This window comes from Apis florea, unplaced genomic scaffold (assembly GCF_048593485.1).
Source record: "Apis florea isolate Af1SG1 unplaced genomic scaffold, ASM4859348v1 contig_2897_pilon, whole genome shotgun sequence".
Classification (NCBI taxonomy): Eukaryota; Metazoa; Arthropoda; class Insecta; order Hymenoptera; family Apidae; genus Apis; species Apis florea.
In genome coordinates, this window is record NW_028256665.1 from 1,102,724 (window position 1) to 1,125,669 (window position 22,946).

Below are 22,946 nucleotides of genomic sequence, written 5' to 3' on the forward strand. Positions count from 1 at the left end.
AAGGGGCCGCCTTTTTAATTACGCCCGCTCGCAGGTGCGAGTTTTTTCCTCTGTCCCTCTTCTATTTATTTTAATCCATCGCTCAGTGTCAACGAATTTCGGTAATTTATTATAACTCCCGGCAAATTCCCGGTTAACTGCATTCGCCCCCCCCCCCTCTCCGAAATTACATTCCGCTCAAAATTTGTTCCACGCTCGACCGTCAACCTGTTTAACATCAAACAAAATTTGAAATGAATTTCAACGACCGTTCCCAATCCCCGCCCTGTTTATCCCGCCCGAACAATTGCCTCAAAACTGCGCGTATTTACGCGCGAATAGAACCCCGCTTATTCAAACCCTCTCCGATGGATTTGGAAACGACGAAGGGAGGCAAACAGGAACCGAAAGAGAATTAATTATTATTATTATTAATTCGTTCTCGTGACAGGTTCCACTGTATCGCGATCACTTTCGCGGATGATGAACTGGCAAACGAGTGGATACAGCGAGTGAAAGGGATCAATCAAATGAAGGGAAACAAATGTCACGAATAATACCTTCTCTTTCTTTGAATTACTTTTAGAAAATTCTTCGCTCGTTCTTTTCTGCGACAAAATCCGACATCGAATCGATGATTTTGATAGATGAAGAAGCGTTCGTCTCCAGACGAATTCGTAATTAAATCGCGATTGAACGCGTGTTCAAGCAGGACATGGAAATAACGCGGCGGTAAATTATCAATTAAACTCGTAACAAATCGTGGGGGGCCGCCGATAATTTCGATTGGGGGAATCGGGATATCAAGTGCGGAGTGTAATTAACGAGCCAGTAAAACCGCGGCCGCTTATCAGAAATTATTTTAATCCTCGATTACGAGGGGGAGGGAGAGAGAGAGAGAGAGAGCTGTTTCTACGATCCGATATTAAGCGGGGAACTGGATAAGCGACCGAATTATCGCGCTCATTCACCATCCATTTACACGCGCCGCGTATCCGCTTCGATGTCTTTCAACAACACGTGGATAAACGAGATGATTTTCACGGAAAGTTCGTAGATGCGTATATTGGATCCATTGAATTTTGATGGATGATATGTTAGACATTAAAAGAACGCGTTATTAAGTGACAAATTCATAAATCGTACCATCATTTTCAATTTATAAGTTTCTCTCGATATATATATATTTTCTCTGCAATAATTGAAAGCGGAAACTTCGCGATCACCGAGTACGACTCTTGGCGAAAATGGCGTTGAAACGACGACGATGTATCTTTCGACGAAATATCGGTTACAGAGAGAAACTCTGAAAGGAAGCGAGAAGTTAATAACTCGAATTTCTCTGACATCCTACTTGTCACAATCGTTTCGTCATTATTAACTCCCGCGGCATCAAACTTCGAGAAAAGCCTTGGTCATTGCCGCGAGAAGATGAAGTTGAACGGTTCGAGAACGCATGGAATTGAACTGGTTTTAAGCGACGATTCACGCACAGAAATTCCACTCGAAACACGTAGAAGATTCTCCAAGATTCGAGAAGTAATTGTCTCGAAACTCTTTCGAGGGCATCACCTCGCAGATTTATTTCAATTATTTAAAAATCCGTAACCAACGCAGATCCCCCTTTAATTCGCTTTCATTCGCGGCAGGAATTGGATCGGAATTCGGATGTTCCACGTCCAGCAATTGACGAGCGCGCTCGTGTTTTTCTACCTCCTTCCAATACCTCCACTCCCATTTTTGAATTCGCGCCGGCTTATCGAAATTCCTGCCCTCGTTCCTTCGATCGCGCCCGAGTCGACGAACGAGCTCGAAACGTGGGGCTGGTGCGAAGGAATTCACCGTTTTCCTCGGATTCTCCATCGAGCGCACGCGTCTCGTCAACTCGTTCGTCGCGAATTTTTCGAAAATTTACGAAAAATCGGACAACAGCGAAATTTTCATCTCTTACGAAGGAAAAGCCACTTTTGGAATTCCTTCGTTGCGATTGGCGGACGATATTAGAGTTGGGTGAATTAATTTAATTGATAAGGAAAGTAGAGGTTGCCTCTATGAAATTACATTCATAACACGCATCCCGGGTGTATCGTGAATCGCATGCGAGCACGGAGCCCGTTGCGAGGATGCATCCGAGTGTGTGATCGAGGTGACGTCGAGCCAATATGAGAACAGCCTAATCACGTTCGATCGTTTCTCCTTCGAATTTTTCCCCTTTCGAATAATCTTAATAATCGATCGAGCGACATTTCGAAGAAGGAGAATTTAAATTAGGTGAGAGAGGTGTGCCAATAATTGTTCAAAGCTGGTGCCTGCTCCACGTAATTAGGGATAGAGCAGGCCTGGATAACCCAGATTCGGGGGCACGCGTGAGCAACATACCTATTATTTCGGTTCAGGGAGTCGTTGGTTGGCAACAGTTGCCAACGATTTACGAATCGTCGAACCTCGACGAGAAACTTTCTTTCTCGCAATTTTGAAACAAAATTCATCGATCATTCGGTTTCAGATGGAGGTCTCGCGTGAATTAATGCGAAATGTAATTCACCCTACGGTGTATATTTTTAACGAGAATTTAGTTACATTATTTACGGGAAATTCTCGAAATAATTTTATTGGACGCGTTGCGATGAATACGAAATACACGTGCATACATTATTCCGAATTTTGTAACGGATATAGAGTTACATTTGTATTTAATAAACGACTGAAAGTTGGCCGTTAAATCGAGGGGGAGGGTTTTTTGTCGAGCTTCGCAAGGAATATTTAATTGAATTTACGATAGCGGAAAGTTGAAACATCATAAATATCACGAGGTGATGGAAGTGTTGTTCGATTAAAAATTGATCAAATTATACTTTCGATGCTTCGTGGAATCAACCGTTTATTTCAACTTTTTTTTTTTTTTTCTTCCTCAAAATTATGAGAACAAGCAATTGTCTAATCTATCACGAATCGATCCCTGAATTATACTCGAATTATCTTTTTATTCACTTTTTTTCCCTCAAAAGAGCCATAAATAATTGGAACGAGTCCGCGGAATAATACATCGGAATTCCGCGGAAATGGATTAATGCGGTGTAAATTGATGCTCGTACCGCTGAATTGATAAATAATCAATCGTGGAGTATCATGTTGGCAGATCGACGCATATCGTCGTGTCAAAAACACGAGGCGCCAGAAACTGGTTGCACCGGTTGACTCGGCAATGGCGACAGCTGCCAGCAGCACGGTCGATTTTACATTTCGAAGACGCATCGTCGAACGATGGATGCGTTTCTGTTTTTTTCGGTGTGTATTGAAATAAAATAAAATAAAAAAAAAAGGAAGGAAAAGAAAAAAAGAGAGAGAGAGAGAGAGAGAAAGGAAAGAACGATTAGAAAAGAAAGACAAAAAAAAAACTGATGTATCGTTGGAAATATTTCCCGCGCGGCGAAAGTTTCGAAAATTGTAAATATTCTCGGTCCATCGTATCGCAAATACGACAGATTTTTCATTTTTTTTTTTTTTTTATTTTTTTTATTTTCTCCCTCTCTGAAAATCGAGCAAGCGACACGCATAGGCAGAAAGGGACAGAAATTCCAGTGTAAAATTTCGCATGAAATCTACGCGTGACTTCCCTCCAACACGGGCGCAATTTCTACAAAATGGATAACGAAACATTGGAATTTTTCCTTTTTTTTTTTTTTTTTTTTCCCCTATGGAAACAGCCGGTATCGTGCCGCCAGTGCTCAATCCAACCCCGAAATTGTCCCTTTCGGGGATACCCGTGGGCCGTGGACACCGGTCCGTTTCTATCCGCCGTAAAATTTAAATTTTAAAAGGCCGTTTTCGAGATCGACGCATGGTCCATGCACTTGATCCAGAACTTTAGCGCGCTCTCTGCCACTTAGGCGATCCATTGGCACGTGTGGAAACTCTCCTCCACCGCCTCGTTCCATCGGGAATGTGCGTCGAATTTCTTCTTTCCGTCCCCAACCCCCAACCACCAGTTTCTAATTTCAGAACTGTCCACACGGCGAGGGCGAGAACCCATTTCCAAGGCGCATTCGACTCGTCCCAGCATCTGTACTCGACCGTCTAAAGGGGGGTAACTATCCCCTGGCCATGCTGCCATCTTGAAAACGGTCGGGGATAAAACATAAGGGCCGGGACAGTTAGGTGGTAAATACATGAATGCGGGATGAGTTGACTTCCGCGTTGACCACGAGGTTACGCTAGACGCTCGTTGAATCTTTATGAAAATGGTGTTTGCCAATATCACGCGTCCGGTGGAAAGTGGGTCGGGTTTATTCCATAGAAGAGTCGATAACCGGGTCCGCTTGCTGGACCGTCAATTTGAAATTGATATTTTTCGTGTGCGCCATCGTTGTTAGTCTCTCCCCCTCCCTCCCTCTCTCTCTTTCTCTCTTTTTAGCTCGTTCTTTTTATCTCTTCGATTCTCCTCTTCGTAGAAATAAACGAGAGAGAGAGAGAGAGAGAGAGAGAGAGAGGAAGAAGGGCATTAAAAATCGGTGAACACACATTCGAATTGGAAAGATAAAAATTTCATTCGGAGAGAAGGATAATGGAAGGGAGGATGAAAGTTACTGGTACATTAACAAATAGAGTATGAGATTGTGGTTGAGCGCGCACAATGGCCGAGAACTCGAATTTTTCGGCGGAAACTACGGCCGAAAATCGTCGATTTATTTCCCTCGATATTGATTTTTATATTTCCAACAACGAAGGGAAATTATTTCGGGGAGAGAATGATAAATCGTTATATCGCGGCACTTGGTTATTGGAAATATTTTCGATATACGATCTTTTATTTCTTTTTTTTTTTTTTTTTCAGGGATATTCGAAAGTAAATTTCTGACATCCAGAACTAATACCAAGACTTTTAACAATCTGGAGGAGCAACATTACCTCGTTACTCCGCCCTGGTTGCGCAATTAACCCGAGGAAACGAACTTTTCCCCCCAGCCTTTCCGAGCGAAATTTTTCCCTCCCTTATCGTCACAAGGGAAAGAGACAAGGCCGTTCGAAATTTAATGGACGGGGGACAAAGTGACGGGGCATGAAAAAAACTTTGATTCGAAAAAGCATCAAATCCCTCCCGGGGATTCTTCGTTAAGGGCGTAAAAAACTTTTCTACCTCTCCTTGGCCTACCATCATCGCCCTCGCTGTAATTAGTTCTCCCCTCCCCTGCTTTAAAGTGGCTCTGTCGAAATCGTCTACGATTTAAACAGTAAAAAAAAAAAAAAAGTAAAACGTCTTACCTCGCCCCTATCCCTCCCTCCCTCTTGACCCCTTTTTCCGCTTGCCTTGTGGCTGCGTCCAAGTTTTTCCTTGAGGAGAGAAAACCTTTGCGTACGGCTGACTCTCTGTCTGGCAGCTGCGTCAAGGGGGAGAAGTTTTGCGAGGATTTCGATACACGAGCGGCGAGACGGCGAAAAGGGAGCGGAAAAATTGGAGCGGGACCAACGACGAAACGCGGGAAATCGAGGAGAGGAGGACGTACACGCGAAAAAGGGAATCGTCGATGTTCCCGCTTCGGCTCTAAATAATTCACCTTTGTTTGACGAACGGTTTGAAAGTAGCGCGCAGCAGTATAGTCAAACGTACTTAATTTCGCTGAATTATTAATTTATCGAGAGAGGGAGAAAAGGGGGAGGGAAGAAATCTTCGGTTTCATTTCGCAAGTTTTGAATAATTGACGAGGGTTAACTTTCCTTTCCTTTCCTTTCCTTTCTTCGAATTCTTTGATCGCGTTGCTTTCGACGCCCATTCGTGGTCAAATTTTTGGCGAAGCCGCCTGGCGATTGTTCGAGAAGGGAAAGAAATTAAAATTCGACGCGAAATCGCGAGAATAATTTTTAAAGGTGACATTACCGCCACCTGGTGACAAATAACCTCGTTATACGAAATAGCGAAATACGAAATTTGTTCCAAAAAGGAAATATACGTGACAGTGTCAAACAAGAAGAAAGGGCGGTGCGAACGCGACGAGAATAGGACTCGAACAAGACCTGCGCTATACGAAACAAATGAACGGTCGCCGCGCGTCCAGATAAGTGGAATCAGCCACACAGGCCGGACAAATGGAACAAGTTCGTATGTCGTTCGGGGAAATGGTGTATGTGCGACGCACGGTCAGACCAGTGGTACGTGCTCACCCACGTAGAAAGAAATTCTACGTGACATAATAGTGGAGTGGTGGTAAGACCACAGAGTCGGAGGAGAATAGAAATTGCTCGATCATTGATGGAACTTATTTCCATATATGTTAAAAACGATATACAATTTCGCGAATAGATATTTTTCTCTTTCGAGTTTCGTTCGATGTAACGAAACTCCCAGGAATTTGGAAAGTGTCCATCTTCGATCGATAGTTTAATCGTTACCCGAAATCCAAAGCGCGCGCGAAATTTCAATAAAACGGGGTAAAAAGATCGTGGAAAGAGTACACCGCGAACAAAGGAAATTTTGTTGCGTAACGGAGAGAGGGGGAGGAGGGTTTGCGTAGTTGCAGGTGGAAGGAGAGGAAAATAAAACGGCTTTTACAGACTCGGGAAAAGGGAAGGGGAGAGAGAGAGAGAGAGAGAGAGAGAGAGATTGCAATTTCACGCGACCCGGAAATTGTGCGGCGAGTTTGTTTGGAATGCACGAGGCCGTCGTCGTCTCGAATGGACGTCGTCGCGTGTCCGTCGTGATTCGTCGACTGTTCGCGTTTTCAATTCGTATTCCTCGTTCGTGGCCAGTGAAATATACACCATTTGTTCGTCGTAACTGGGAAATCGGGCGGTTACTCATTACTCGCACACCTGCTCTTTTCATTTTTGTTTGCTTCCTTCTTCTTCGTGGCAAGAATTTTCACGAATAATATAAATCCAAAATTTGAAATTTCTCGATCCAACTCCTAAGAGAACGTGCAATTACTATCGTTTCCTTTGACCTCCCTTCGAAAAAGGGAATTCCGTCGAATGGAAGGGGTGATACGAAGGTGGTCGAGTATTGGCGATGGCAGGTATTAAAGCATTTGTCAGGCGGGGTGAATATTAGCAGGAGAAGGGGGGCTGAAGCTGCTACACTTATTAGCGTGCATGGCTCTATGCATGGCTCGGTGCCAACTAGTTACGAACCGGAGGTGAAGTCCGAACGCGTACTCGAGACCAGAAACCGGGCTATGCATACTTAGTGTCCCGGATGCTCGGAGCACAGGCAGCCGCAAGAAAGACTGCGCGAAGTAGAACGAAAATGGGAAAAGGGGAGAGATAGAGCACGCATAAATAATGTTCGACGAAATTGTATCCCTCTATTTTCGTTCCGCATCGAAAAGATGCTTCCTTCTCTCTGAAACTCGAGACGAGGATGAAGGAGGATAGGAGAACAGTGTTAAATATTTCAGATCGATCGAATTCCGTTGATTTTGAACGTAATAAATCGATTCGAAAGAGGCGGTTGTCCAAGTGTAGTAGCGCGATGAATTTTTCCTTCTATTTTCTTTCTTTTTTTTTTTTGCCCCCTCTTACGCTCTCCATAAATATATCAAAGTTTTTTGTTCAACGTATATTAAAGTTCTTCTGTGTACGATGAATATTGCGAGGATGGATTTGGGGTTGTTTTTGTTCTTGAGGGGCTCCACACGAGAAACCTCTCGTGATTTATGTATTGTGAAATTAGATTTTTGATTTATTTCGGGAGGAGTAACATTACGGTAAGCTTACGATAAGTAAAAATTCTCTTTGACGCCGATTGAAATTAAATCTGTTTCCTCTTAAAGAGTTGAAGATAAATTTGCACGCGTAAGTTTCATTAAGCTCGAATTCGAAGCTATACAATTGTTGAGACATTGACCGTTAGAAAAGAAGGAGCCCGTATCCACGGCTTCTCTCCGTTACAGATTGTTACTTCTGAATCCCGTGAAAAATGCCGCGCGCTATTTTTCAGGATTAGCCGTGGAGCCGGGGAATTCTGGATAGAAGGTGAGAGCGAAAGGATAGGGAGGAGAAGGAGGAGGGGTTTCGGGTCGGACAAAAGATGAAATACGAGATAGATAAATAAAGAGACAGACGAGGTATGTTATTGTTAAGAGGGGAATTTATCTTGCTATTTAATAATTTTATTATACCTTCGTACAAATGGATGAAGTTTTTTAGAGGGTACGAAATCTTTCGTACGAGATATTATACTGTGTTCTTTCGAGGGAAGGAATCGTACTTGTTATTTTATCACGCGAGTCACCGTGTTTTCGAATCGAATCGAAGTGGAGTGAATCCAGTGTGTGGGAGAAATGGGCCGGAAGTTTATTTACTGCTTTTTGTCGGACGACTCGAGACAGTTAACCGGAATGGTGAATTATGGATTAATCCAGTAACCTTTGTCCAATTCTCTATTTACCTTCATCTATTATCCCTTGAAATTTAGCTAAAATTTAATAAAAATCATGGGCAGAAACGATCGGATATATCAAATTTTGATATTTGAAACTTTAATCAACACGGTGTTCTTTAATTTCGCGTTTAATCACGTTTTATTTAGTAAATATTATAATTTTTAGATCGATCGCGGGTTTAATAACGGGCTCAAATAATAAGCTGAATAACGAACGCACGATATTCTTTAATACTTAATGCACGCACCTCTCGATAATGTATCGCTTTAACGTTACCCCAATTTTTCGTTACATAAATTATGAGATTACGAATCTGATATAATATACGCCATTTCGAAGGCTGTTTACGTTAATTTGTACAAATTTATCTTCCCCCTCGTTCGACGATAATATTAAAAAAATTAAACTTCCTCGTGAAAAAGGAAAAACGACGATCGCATCTGTGATCGAATAGAAGCAGAGATGGAATGAAATATGTAATAACGCTTGATCGAATACGTGGAGTGTAGGAAAAAAGAATAAGAGAGGGTACAAGAGAGGTATATGTCACGGTAACGGGAGAAGAGGGTGGAAGATTTACAGAAAGGTAGGTTGGGACGAAAATAGAGAAGTCTTTATGGCGAGGTATAACTCATGGGTCTTATTGAAACTTCCTCTCGAGAATGGATTAAGACGGCTCCCCTACGAAATTTGTCGAAATTTCCAGGTCGCGTAATTTATTCCCAGACTCCGGAAAACTTACATCCCTTTCATCACTTTTCTCCCTTCGTCCCCATTCTCTTTCCGCTTCGAAATGCCCCCGTTGTGAAACATTCGTTTCACAATTCCACCGAATTTTTCGAAAATAAAACGATTCGCACGTTTTTGCTCCTCGATCGTCGAGAATCGAACAAGATTTGTCTTTACTTTCGCTGTAAGAGAGAAAAAAAAAAAAAGAAAAAAAGAATCGAACAATTTCTATAATAATTTCTCATTTCTGCTCCCTTCATTCCCAATTCACACCTTTCTTTCTTCTTCCAATTACGAAATATCATTCGAAACAGATTGAGAACGCGGTAGAATCATAAAGCGCGCACAGTCTGTTTCCTAATCCACGCGCGACAATGAATACTCGCGCAGCTCTATGAGCCCCCGGCTCTGTATCGCCTGCATGCAATCATAGCGGATGTTGTTATTTACTTTGCATCCAGTTTGCGCAATCTCTATCGCGTAAACACGCGTAGATATACGAGGGGATGAAGAAGAGAGGAGAAGGAGGAGGAGGAACGTATGCATATTCCGCGACTCCAACGAGACACGTAAATGGAACGCGAGAAACAATGGCGAAGCCATCAAGTAAACGATTTATCCTTATCCACGAGTCGTTCGTTCGATCGAAAGACAGATTGAAGAAGAGGAGGCGAGCGAGGATCTGGAAAGTCGAAAGATTTTCTTCTTAACCTTCCATCGAAGCGTTGTTTTTTTCTCGTGTTTCGTTCGTAGCAAGGTTTTAGGAATTTTAAGGGATCGATGAAGGATACAGTTTCCTTTTTCTCTTCTCCTTCTTCTTCTTCTTCTTCTTCTTCTTCTTCTAGGATTATTAAAAGTAACTTATGCTAATTCGTTTGGAAGAGATACGAGGAGAAATTCAATATGTCTCGATGATAAATCCTTCGTCTGTACGTTTCCTTTCTTGATTATGCATGTACGTCGCACACGTACCGCCATTCGTCTGTCTACCATCTAATATCGTCGAGGATTTGCACCCGTATCGCGTGTCACGTTTTTCCAGCGAGCACATCTGCACTCTCATCTTAGATTCGAACGATATTATAATATTTGCGCATAGCGGCGCGAGGAACGTTCGCGATATTCCTATACGTGGACACGGTCTCGAATGAATCGTGTCGAAAATTCATGGGAGATATTAAATGGGAATAAATACATCTAATAATAAAATATATATATAATAGAAAATAACAGAGTCTAATTAAATTCCAGGACTGGACTGAATTTTTAAATTCTAAACGTGCATTCTGGGATAAAGATAACTCGTAGCACGCGGTACGCCAAAAAATAATTCAAGAGCATAGCCGCCCGCAGTAGAATGAACCGGTATGCGGTCGGACAACCGCGCAAGAAAACTAATACGCGGGAGTGGGATACGTTGAAATTATTCCCCGGGAATAAAAATGAAAATACCCTCCAAGTGTCACGGAAATACTCGAATAAGAGAATTTAAAGCGGGATCGAAACATTCGTCGGAAGAAAGAAATTCGTTCGAATTAATTGAACAGCATGAAAACGCCGTTATCGCTGGAAGGAATTCTATCGTTCGCCTTGTGCGAACGAATGAAAAAAAAGGAAAGGATGCATTTCGGCCGGATATGAAATTGCGTGACGGCGCCGCGTGAACGACGTGCTTGTCGTGTTTCCGCGCTCCCCTCCCCCTGGTGTGCAGAAAGCCTTGAAAACCGAGAGCGGTGCGCCATCGAATTCCCTCGCGTGCGATTCTGCTTGCTTACAGCCCCGTGTCTGTCCCATAAGGTCGCGCGTATCCGCGAGATGTTTCGCCTCTCTGTTTACAACGGGTCGTCCGCGGCTCCTATTCCACTTTCCCCGCTTCTCGCGTGTAAACGCGTGTAAAGATGGGAGGAATTTCATATTCCAAGCATGGACCGAGGAGGAGCAGCGAATTTTCTTTGAGCATTTTCTCACGGACGCGCCGAACGAGCAAGCTTGGATGGAGCGAGTAGTATTACGAAATTATTGTATAGTTGCTACGCTTGTCTCGGGGAATCGGTTGAAAAATTCGGAAATATACTTGGCCGTATATAATTCGATTTGTTCACTGGTAGAAAAGATCTGGAAAGAAACGTTTATTTTCGATCGACGATGTGTTTGAACGTATAAGTTCGACCAATTTGACCAGCGTTTTTCATAGGAAGTGAAAAATGATATTGGTGGAAGAAATACGGATCTGATCTATTGATCCAAAAACGACGATCCGTATAAACTTCGATGCAGCAGCGTAGAATCCAAAGTATTTTAACGTATATCGATATGATATAAAAATTTGTTCATTTCCCGTAATAGATTAATTACGATTCGTGACGATAGTCTAATTTATAAATACATCAAAATAATTAATATTCTCTCCTAACATAATTTCATAAATAATTTTTACGACTTCGAATATATTACAAATTAACTCTTCTACCATAGCGTGCGGTGTCAAAGGGATTGTCGACAAAGCGTCTGAGGCGGAGATAGGCGGTAACGAAAGACCCCTCTTGCCACGAGACTTCTTCATTGAGCGTGGTTAATACGCACGGTATTTCGCGTAACGGTACACAGGCTACAATAGCGAGACGTATATTATAAGCGAATGCTACCGATTCAACGTTCGTTATCAATCCCGGAGAGAGCGGAGAGAATTAAATTTCGCGCGCGTGGCCTGTTCCCATTGCGCGTGAATGGAGCCGTACAGATAAGGCAGAGGAAGAAAAATGGCGTTGAGTCGGCAAGAAACCGGCTGGATAAACAATACTGTTGCCTTGATTATCCGCTTGTACCAGCCCGTATACACCGTTGGACGGATGAACAACGCAATTTCTTAGTTTTAATTCCGTTCCCCTGCTGCTTTCGCTTCCACCGGTATCCCATTATCCAGCTTCATTTTTATTCCGTAACTCACGGCAAGAAGCGACTTCTTCGTGTATAAACTTTCCGACGCACAGTGACGCTCCACTCCCATCATCTCCCCCAAAATTAAACCCTTCTACTCTCCTTCGATCGAGAAAACGACGATTACTTATTCCGCGAGAGCACAGATGAAACGAGGAGTTGAATTTCTCGAGAAACCGTGTTTAGGGAGAGGGGGTTGGCTGTCACTTTGCAGGGTAAACGAGAGACGAGTTCATTGGAGAGGAGAACGGGGACAATATTTCACCAGGCTGGTATCAGGGGAGCTTATAACACGCGTAACCGTGCATTCTATATGTTGTCGCGCCGGTTCAATGTCATTATAAATCATAGCGCTGGGTAAGAATGCCGGTGGCGGAATTAAATTTCGCGGGGAAATGTTACCATTGCGAAGGGAGGACTAGTGGTGGTAGGCTAGCGGTTGGAAAGCTAGGTGGAAACAATGCCGCGTGTCTGTGTACGAGCCCTGTATAAACGTCTGGGACGATAGCTCGAACCCCGCTGTCCCATCAGTTATCGTCAAAACAGCCTGAAAATACCGCAGCAGGCTTCGCTCGCTGTAATAATTGAAGAGCAGGAGCGGGAGTGGATCCGTGGCAAGGTTACGGCGAAATTGAGAGAGGTGGAACGATATTAAGTAAGTTTACGATTTCGACGCGTGGAAAATTTATCTAGATTTGGAAGAAATTTTCGCCAAGCAGCGATCCGATTCGTCGAGGACAAGGAATGATAATAATAATAATAATAATTAGAGAGGACGAGCTTCGATATTCCCAAAGTGGAATAAGTAAACGCACGAGGGGAAACGTTGTTCCATGTGACGATGATGATAATAATAATAATAATAATACGGCCTGTACGTGGTCAACGTACGAATGGTTGCAGGTACACCGTCCCCGGTAGAATGGCCGGGCAACGTAATGAAACGCGAGCGCGTGTAAAGCAGGAAGCAAAGGGAATATTCGGTTTATCTGGAACTGTCTGGAAAGTAATAGAGACACTAGTGTATTTAGAAAATGATAATAACAGCGATAAGCGCCGTTGACAAGATGAAAGTTTATGCTTCACAAACGTGATTGCGTGATTAATCATATTTCTTTTCTTTTCTTTTCTTTTTTTTTTTCTTTTGTATTACATATCGCTGACTGTACGTATTAGTGTAGCGGTATCATTCATCTTGGGCCGAAGAACGGAAACGGTAGCAACGTCTAGATAAAATTCGCGCTCTCCACGGAGAATAAATGACCCTCGAGGGAACGGGATGGTGATGAACTTGAACGTTTCCTTATGCGCCTTTTCAATTTCTCGAATAGAGAGGGAAGAAAGGGAACACGAAGTTTAATTATTTTAAACGGAGCGTATACTGGAAAATTGGAAAATTATTATTATTATTATTATTATTATTATTATTATTATATGGAGAAAGCTTAACTCGAAATACTGACGTTATTGAAATTCCTCCTCGTCGAGGCGAGTTAAATACTGGTACAGTATTTCCTGACAATTATTATTAATTGTTATTTAATAACACCAATATTGGCATAACAATTTCTCATAAATGATATACGAGCCGATCATTAATCGCGTCCGAGTTAAAATGTTGCTCGACCCGGCACAAATAACGCGGATACGTGTTCTGCCGATGACACGATTTCAGAAACACACTCTTATTACATTTTTCTTTCTCTCTCTCTACGCGAGAAAGGAGACGAATAAGAAGAGAAGGAGGAAGGATAGAACGATCTTTTTCTCGGTGACGTTTCTCTTAAAACAATGCGTTCCACGGAGAGGAGAGTGGAACACCGTATCCTCGATTCCCACTCGAACCATCCCTAAAGATGCTCGAACGATCCACTGTTAGTGAAAAATACGCGAAACGCGCTCCCTGTATCATAACGACGCTCCCCGGAACGCATTAGTCGTTCACCTTTCTTCATCGGATATTCGCCTAAATCACGATCGAGGGATTCCCTCGAGGACTTGGATCGAATTTATATCCCTCCTCCTGGATATTTTTGCCGCGAATACGCCCTCCCCTCCCCGTCTCACGAGAGACGTGAAATGGTACAAGCGTCACAGGGATCAGTCAAGAACTCGAGAAAGGAGAAGTGGCGGTGAGACGCCATTCCGCGAAATGAAGATGTATGCCGGCCATTAAATGCTCTTTCAATGCCCGTATGGAATATTACCCCGACGTGATGGGGATGACACCTCGCCAGTCGTACGTACGGGGAGGAAATTTTTGAAATGAAGAGAAATCGAGTGTTGAAATAATGTGAAAAACTTGGCGAGAAAACTTGTGCTCGAAGGAAAAATAGGATATCAAAGAAGATGAATCATAAAGTATTACTCGACATTCCCTCGTGAGCACGAAAATCGTTATACAGTTTCATAACCTTGTGAAATAATTTAATTACACGCGCCATTCGCGTCGAGGAACGTTCAATCAACGTTTTAATCGATCTTTTCTTTTTTTCGACGGAAGTGATTCGCGTAAAATTCGTGTCGAGGAGGCAATACCTCCGTCCCATTCTGTCGAGACGACGGTGGAAAACGGGCAGATAAGAAGGAGCCGTGATATCGACGATTTATCGCCGCGGTAAATTCGATAAAAGTTGACCGAGCCCTGCTAGCTTCAAGATGTAATGAAGTGTACCGAGGAGATAGTCCCCGATTAACTTAATTACATCCCATTGGCTTCGTGCCTTTCTCGACCTCAACGTCTAACGTTGGAAAAATCGCCGATCTCCTTATTTAACGCCGCTCGAATTATTCCGGATAACGATACCTCCTCTCCTGTCCAGATTCGATCCGTATTAATTAATTCGATAATTTACATCTTTACGCGAATTATTAAATACCCGAATAAAATTCCTCCTTTGTTCGCAGCAGGAATCTGATCAAAGCGAGGAAAGTAAAATTTTTCGTTAATTCGCCTATGTTACACTCGATATAACGATACGACGCTTTTTAATCCGTTGCTCTATTAAATTTCTCGTTTAGGGAAATTTAATAACTGGACGGTACAGGTTCGGGCGAAACTGTGCGTGGCAAGTGACCAACACCAACAGAGGAAGAAAACAGCAGGAACAGGTAGCGTTTCCGTGGGTGCGACGTGAACCGGAAACGAAAGGATCGGGGTTGGTATCCGGCTCCGGAAAGGACCTCCCTTAAGCCGATAAGATTAATTTAATTTTCTCACGTTCTCTCTCTCTCTCTCTCTACACGATTAAAAATAGCGGGAGGAATATAATCTTCGTTAATCGCGAGAGATCTACACACGGGGGAAATTGTCACCGGAATAAATTTTATCATTTTCAATTTCCCCATCTGACTTCACACCCCCGATCGATGAAATTCAATTTTCTTATGCAACCGGTTTTAAGAAGCTCCCCATAATGAGATTTCTATTTCGTCTCGAGATAAATTCGCGAGATCGACGGAAACGATTCTCTAGATTCCCCGAGTGCAAACAATTCATTTGCTTATCACGGGGAGGAGGTATTTGGAGACTGTAAATCGGCGAGTTCAATTCGAGGAGGTCAGTTTCTCGTGTTCGTCGAGACGAGTTCCTCTCCCTCCGTTTTCTCGCGAGATTCGTTTCGACGCATTTGGAGAAAAGCGTATGGAAAAGATCGCGCGATGAAATCGCGTTAACAAATAGCGAGAAGGGGGCCGCAAAACGAGGGGTGGAAATTTACGGGCGATTTATCGAACGATTTCGCGCGCGAATCTCGTCGAGGATGATACGGGCGCGAAAATAAATTAAACAATCGGGAAATTTATTACGGTGGGGCGTCTGAGGAAGCGTGATAACGGCGTATTCGTAGTTGAAACAACGGAGCCGAGAGAACGCGCGAGAAAGCTCGAGCTTAAGACCGCGCGCGCTTATCATCCGTTCCCTCTTTTTCATTCCCTTATCTGTTCGCCTGTTTATCCGTTTTATTCCCGGCTATTCGCTCGAGATTCGTCGCCAATCGTCCGAAGATAGTGCTGACATCGCTGGCGGGGAGGGAGAGGTTTCAACGTTTCAACGAAGTTGAAGCGCACGAGTGGTGGAAAAGGGGATTAAACGAAGGAATGAAAAATCGTGGAACCTGAGTAAACGCGTATATTATAAATTGTTCGTTGATTTCGCCCGTGACGCAAAGATTCGATACGTTTATTTACGATCCTTCATCCTCGAGTATCTCTCGCTCTACGAAGGAATAAACGCACGAGAGGAAATACTGGTTCGCGTGAAACGGGCAAAAATTGAAAGTATGCGGCTGAGAATAAGAATGAGGGATAACGGGGACCGAGCTTGGATATGTACGTGGCGTAGAGATACTTTAAACAACACGTGGAGGAGCGCGTGAACGAGAAACTCTGGTGGATGGAGAGAGAGAGAGAGAGAGAGAGAGAGAGAGAACATCAGAAGGAAAACTCGTCCGGAGAAACCGCTAGGGACACTCGGCTATTTTACACGATGCTGTTACGCCACTACCACATTGTTTGCTCGCATAATAATTTACGTGCACATGGGAAAGCTGTTAGAAAGATGCTAAGGCCGAATGAGAATTCCATGCCCGCTTTCGAGAAAAAGAAGAAAAAAAGAAAGAAAGAAAGCGATAAAATTTCACGATCTTTCCCTCTCTCTCTCTCTCTTTCCGTATCTCTAATTTAAATATCGCTTTAATAACCAGATAGCGAGGGAAAAGGTTTGAAAATTCTCTCTCTCTCTCTCTCTCTCTCTCTTTTTCTCGATAGGATACGATGCAATATAGAAATTTAAAAAGCCTGGTTACTTCAACAGGAGACAGAGGCTGATGTTAAGTATCATTACTATTACGGGTCTTGTTTAATAACACGGAAGCTCGACCATCTTACCGACTCGGAGCGCGAGCTCGCAATGAACCAGAACTACCCCCGATAAGATAAGAAGGAAAGTAGGTGGATAAAAAGAGGGAATAAGGGAAACGGGTGGCGTGATAATACGTGTACCCCAGAGTCTGAATTCGATTTTAGAGAAGAAGTTACGAATCGAGAATACCCTTTTTTTCCTTCGATATCCTTCGTTTCCCTCTCTCTAGACTTTTTTCCCCGAACTATCGCTTCATCGATAGCTTCATTCACGAGAGAGAGAGAGAGAGAGAGAGAGAGAGAGAGAGAGAGAAAGAGAGAGAATCAACATTTCGAACTTTTAAATTCCGTATCGTAAAAAGTAAATGTGAAAAATGTTAAATTCGGTAAACGGGAATGGTAGAAGCTTTATTTTAAAATGTACAATTCTCTATGAATATTTAAACCCGAAATAAAAGATAAAAATAGAAAAGTTGACGACGTTGTTAAGAAAGAAAAACGATCGTAATAAAAATTAATTTTTTTCATTCGTTCGATATGATTGTAGATGTGATTATTATTTGAAATTCTGTTTTTTATTTACCCCCTTCTCCCTCCAAATTTCCCAGTGATTTTAAAGTATTAAAATTAACATTGGAGAAGGAAAAAAAAAAAAAAATGTTCTCTCGAAAATCCACATCGTTAAAAATGAACAATACCGTACCTTGTCCATACCTCATATTTGTTTCAGGTATACACACTTGTTGTACTCATGCTTTGGAATTTTTAATACCAATTTTTAATATCTGTTTGATTTATCGGGCGGTGTTTGTGCTTTTCAGGCTCTCGATTTCGAAACAAATTTGAACGAACACGTGTATCGATCCGTGAATACAAAATACAAATGTTCGAAACGCTGTTTCTCTCTCTCTCTCTCTCTCCCCTCTTCCCTCTCCACGTTGCAAAGAATAGATTGATAAAAGGACGAGAGTTTCGTGCGACGAGACATGGTCGACGACCAAGTGTTTTCACTTAAACTGGCTAAAAAGCTTGGAGCTCTCCAACAATTGTGATCTCGCGCGTCATTTCCAGACTTTTCAGGATCTCTGGCTCGTCTCGGGGAGTAATTGAAAGTGGAGGAGGACGAGGATGCGAGCGGGCCGTAAGTTTGTCGAAAGTCTTCGATAGACTTTGAACGAGCGCCACGGTGAAAATTATGCGTCAGAGCTGGTTGCGCATAATATTAAATTTCATGGCACGCGAGCGAAATTAATTCTCGCCGTAAAAGGGTCCAACGATCCATGAAGAATCGAAGGGGGCGGAGGGGGAGAGGGAAATTTTCGAGATAAACGCGTTATGTTCCAATTTCGAATTTTCCGGATTCCCGAAATATTTTCGAGCTTGATGAAAAATTTCTTCCGCCGCGTCAAAGATCTCGCTCGCTCGCTTTCTATTTTTTTCGAATCTCTCCCCTCGATCCGAATCCACCACCAATCTTGCTCGATATTATTCCATCATCGAGGCGGAACAGTTTGCCTCGATACTTTGCCTAATAATTACACGCTTATAATTGCAACTATAATACCGTGGACGATAACGAAGCGTTCCGTAGTGTACTTTGTGTATTCGCGAAGTACAAAGGATGAGTTGTGTAACGAAGAACTTGTGCAACGTAACTAGATTAAACTTGGGCTGGTGAAAACTGGATGGAAATTTCGGGCTAATAAATTTCCCCCTTTATTTACGTTCAACCGTAAATTGCCGTATGATTCTGATCCCGTTTGTTCGTCGATACACTTCTTTATACAAAATTATCTCCTATATCGCTCTATCGATCGATCTTCCATTCCGATCGAATGGTACGGACTCACTCTAAAAAGCACCGTTCTCGGAGAGAAGTTCGATTAATCGTAATTTCAAATCGTCGACACCATTTCCATTTTCCACCCACCAATCAGAAGAAACTCGAAAGAATTCCCAGTACATTTCCACGAACGCACCAACAGCTTGGCCACCTGTCCTCCTCCTCCTCCTCCTCTCCATCGTAAAAACATTCCATCGAGAGGTCCTGAAAATTTTCGAGGCGGATTCGTTCTTTTCCTCGAGAGAAGAGGAGGAGAGAGGAGGCGGTGTCGATACAAGCGCGCGTAGGCTCGTTTGAATAAAAGATCGTTTCGAGAATCGAGGTGGGAGCAAAAATCGGGTGTCGGGCGATGGTTAATTCATGGTGGCAAGATCGTGGCCGGACACGGGGCGAGGTAAAAAGAGATCCGATAAAAATACGTTTTTCCAGGCGTGTGTGTGTGCGCGCGCGTGTGCGTGCTCCCTTTGTTTTTCCCGCCTACATTCTACATCGAATTTCCCCTCTTCCCCCGATCATTTTCTCTAAAACCGTGCACGCGTTTTACATTACACCGATTCGTGAATAAAATTCGCGAAAATTCGATCGATCCTTCACGAGGGAGGGGTTTATCTCGGAATTTCAAAGTGTGGATAAATTGACGTCGCAGAGGGGAGGAGATTCGAGGGACGTTTAAACGAGGACGTGGAACAATTAAATGTAAATAACCGTCGTCGTCTCGGTAATTGTGTCGCGGGATATACACCGCGTTGTTCTAACGTTCAAACAGGATGTGCATCGATGGTGTGCGCGCGCGTATCATCTTTTTTATTGACAAAGTTCTCGAAACTTTGTCTCCCCTCCCTTGACTCAAATATAAGATTAATATTGAATTTGGAAAAATTGTAACGAGTTTTTGAATGTTGCACACCGTGGAAGAGGAGGGGTTAACTCGAAGGACACGAACAAACTTATTTTCCAGAAGCCAAAACTAGTCCACTCCCCCAAACTGGATGTAATTTTTTTTTCAGTGGCTTAACTTTCCCACTCGTGGGAGGAGGGAGAGAAATTCTAAAACTGATACAAAGTACCGAAGAAAGATCTTATTCGGTGATCTCGGCCGTTCTTTCAACTTTCTTTCCACCCTGACCGAAATTTTAACACTAATACACGGTGGTGGACAACTCGGAGGACTTTGTGTTTCCTTCCTTCCTTCCTTGCTTCTCTTCTGCTCTTTTTCTTTTTCTTTTTTGCACGCTCGGCCCATTTTCCCGGGAGAAGAGAATAACAAACGAAAGTGGCTTTGTTTTCGTGAAAATCTTGGCGCAACCTAGTCCGGTCAATCGTCCGCGTTGAAAACTCGCTCTCCACTCCGACGTCGGAATAGAAATAATACGCGAGATTAACTTTATAAACTGGTCGGCGAGAATAAGCAGAGTTAAAAGAAGCGGTTTTCTTCCGGAATTGCTAACGCGACAAATGGATACACGTCAATCCTGATTCCAGAAAGCCAGACGTTCTCCCTCCTCCCCCCACCTCCACCGTCATATCCCCGCCGCGTTTTAGAAGCGTGACACGTGTCGATGCAGCCGGATCCAACGATATCGAGAGGCTGAGTCTCTATTTTTGCTGGTTGACGATATCCAAACCCGAATAATACGACGTGACGCGGGGAGAGGTTTGCCTCGATATCGGGCCAGCATTATCATTATTGCAGGATATCGCGGAATAAGTTTCCGTTTTGCATCGACAGATCTCCGCGCGGTTGGAAATTTCGCGCGGAAGTGGCACGAACGCCATTAGGGAATCGAAAACCGCCTCGAATAACCCACGTCGCGGGGAAAATATATTTGCGAATCCCCCGCCATTTTCCGATTCTCGCACGAGAGAGAAGTTGTTTTAGTTCGAGCTTCTGTCGCCCGCGGGACGAGAATCGGCCGGATTCCTCTTCGTAATCTTTCACGTCTCTCTTTCGAAACCGAGAACTTGTTTGCTATGGTCAATACGTTCGATTTCATAAATATTTGAACTCCTCTGTTCCACTATCGTGCCATACGGACTGTGAAACGGTCAAACTGTATATAACATCTTCCATTTACGTGGAAAAAAGAAACGATTGTGGATTGTGGACACTTTTGCGAGCGACACCAAGCTTTCCTCGTGTTTTTTTTTCTTTTTCTTCGAAAACAGTCGATCGGCCACTGTTAAAGAAGAGAGTTTGAAAAGTGACTTTTCTTCCAAGGAAAGAGGTTTTGGGATTTTTAAAAAAGGTCAAGGTCCCTCCAAGTTTAATATCGCGTCTTTGAATCTTGAAAACATGACGTTTGTTACACTTCGAACATTCTCCTCAACAAACCTATTTCGTCGTCGAAAGAATATTTTCGCGCGCTTCGAAAGAAGGATGCTTTTCTTCGAGCATACAATGGCGTTATCCGAATAATGCTCGTTTGTTATCTCTGTTTATCACGGCGAAATACCATACGCCCCGAATCGAACTTTCACCAATATCCTGTCTGTTCATTTGGAAAGTTGAAAGACGACGATCGAAGCGAAAAGGCGGAAACTGTACTCACCACAAGCGCCCTGATTCTTCACCCGCGTGCTTTTTCTCTCGAGGCAGCTGCTCTTCCGTAGATGGCAATAGTTGGTGTAGGTCACGTTGTCGGAGCCGCAGACAGGCTCGGAAGTCGAAGGGCAATCCGTAGGACACTGGCACAAAGGTTTCCCGTTCTCCGACACGACGCACGTCGCGCCCCAAGAACAGTACGTTTTCTCGCAAGGTTCTGAAAAGAAGATGCGATTTACTCGTGGAGCGGAGGATGATTCGTATCGTTCCATTTTCCATTAAGTGATACTATTGTACACGAAATGCTATGGTAGAGAAGAAAGAAAGAAAGAAAGAAAGGCGAAAATGGAAGGGAATAAAATCGATAAGATTATTCCATGCAGTTTGCCTCGTAGAATTTGATTAAAATCCAATAACGAAACATCGAATCTCGATAAAATCATAAATCGTAATGCGGCAAAAATTCGAATTGCGCGGATAAAGGAATTCGTTCTATCCTTTGTCGTTGTTATTATCATTACTATTTCCTCTCTTTTGCAGCGCGTTAATCGTTTCAACGATTCGTGAATGTAATACATCGATACAAAGATGCATCGATGAGGAGTGTGTAAGTAAGAGTCGTGTTCATCGATGTAAGGGGATCGATCGATGAACGAGATTGAACCACGGGATTGGAATAATTTCTGGCGACTTCGCGTTACGTCTAGCAGTAAATACGTAAAACAAAGTTGAACGAAATTCTATTTTTCAATTGAATCTCGATCTATATCATCAGCCTGCTCGACCTGAACTCGATTTTCCTTCGAATATAATTCGAAACAACCTTCTATAATTATTCGCACCCGGATTTTCGGGTTTCTTCACTCCGCGAGGACCGTAACAACGAGGACCGTTCATAATGCAAAATATATATTTCGAAATATCGAAATATAAAACGTTGCGCTTCTTTGCTCGCAATGTTATTGCGTTTCAACACACACGCACACACGGACGCATGGACGGTTATCGGTAACACGTTCGAAACGGCTATACGTTTCAGGAATTTAAACCGAACGAAATTTGATTCTCGATCGGATTCTATTTTATTTCATTGAAATACGAACAACCTCCCCCAGTTGAATTACGGTTTTTATTCAACTTGAAAACATATTAATATTTTATCCCGATATTCTTTCGATCAAAGATTTTTAAGAATTTATACAAGAGGTTATTAAAACAGAGGGTCAAAATTCGTTCCATCACCGATTCCATTACCATTCCACCTCGGTCGTACAATTGTACAATGTTGGGGGAAGAAACGATTTCCAGGCTGGAAAATAAGCTGATTTCAATCCCTTTGTTTACGTACCTCCGACGAAATTCGACACAATACAAAGCCGATTCACGAGTTGGTCGAGAATTAATTCGATAGACAAGAACTCAATCCCCCCTCCGTCCCAACTCTCGACACAATAAGAGAGAGATTCATCCACCGTCAATTTACGCTCCAAACGTAAGCAGTTTTTCGCGGTAATCGTTACATCAAAGCAACTCTTCACCAATTTCTTCTTCCTTCTTTCTTCTTTCTTCTTCTTCCCCCCTCCCCCCTCCACCCCCTCTCTCTCTCGTTTCGTAACCATAGATCTCGATGATATCCGACAAACCCGACCTCTGCCACGCGACTTTAACGAGTTCTCGA

General features: G+C 43.0%; 1 protein-coding gene across 6 annotated transcripts in view; it reads right to left on the minus strand.

Moving 5' to 3' along the window:
• Positions 1-22,946, minus strand: part of LOC100869960 (agrin) — a 314,930-nt gene that overhangs the window by 74,302 nt on the left and 217,682 nt on the right. For all 6 annotated transcript variants that reach the window (XM_086907395.1, XM_086907394.1, XM_012491686.3 and 3 more), the window contains one exon: positions 21,276-21,485. In XM_086907395.1, coding sequence (XP_086763521.1) covers positions 21,276-21,485 — 210 coding nt within the window. The remainder of the gene's footprint in view (positions 1-21,275; positions 21,486-22,946) is intronic.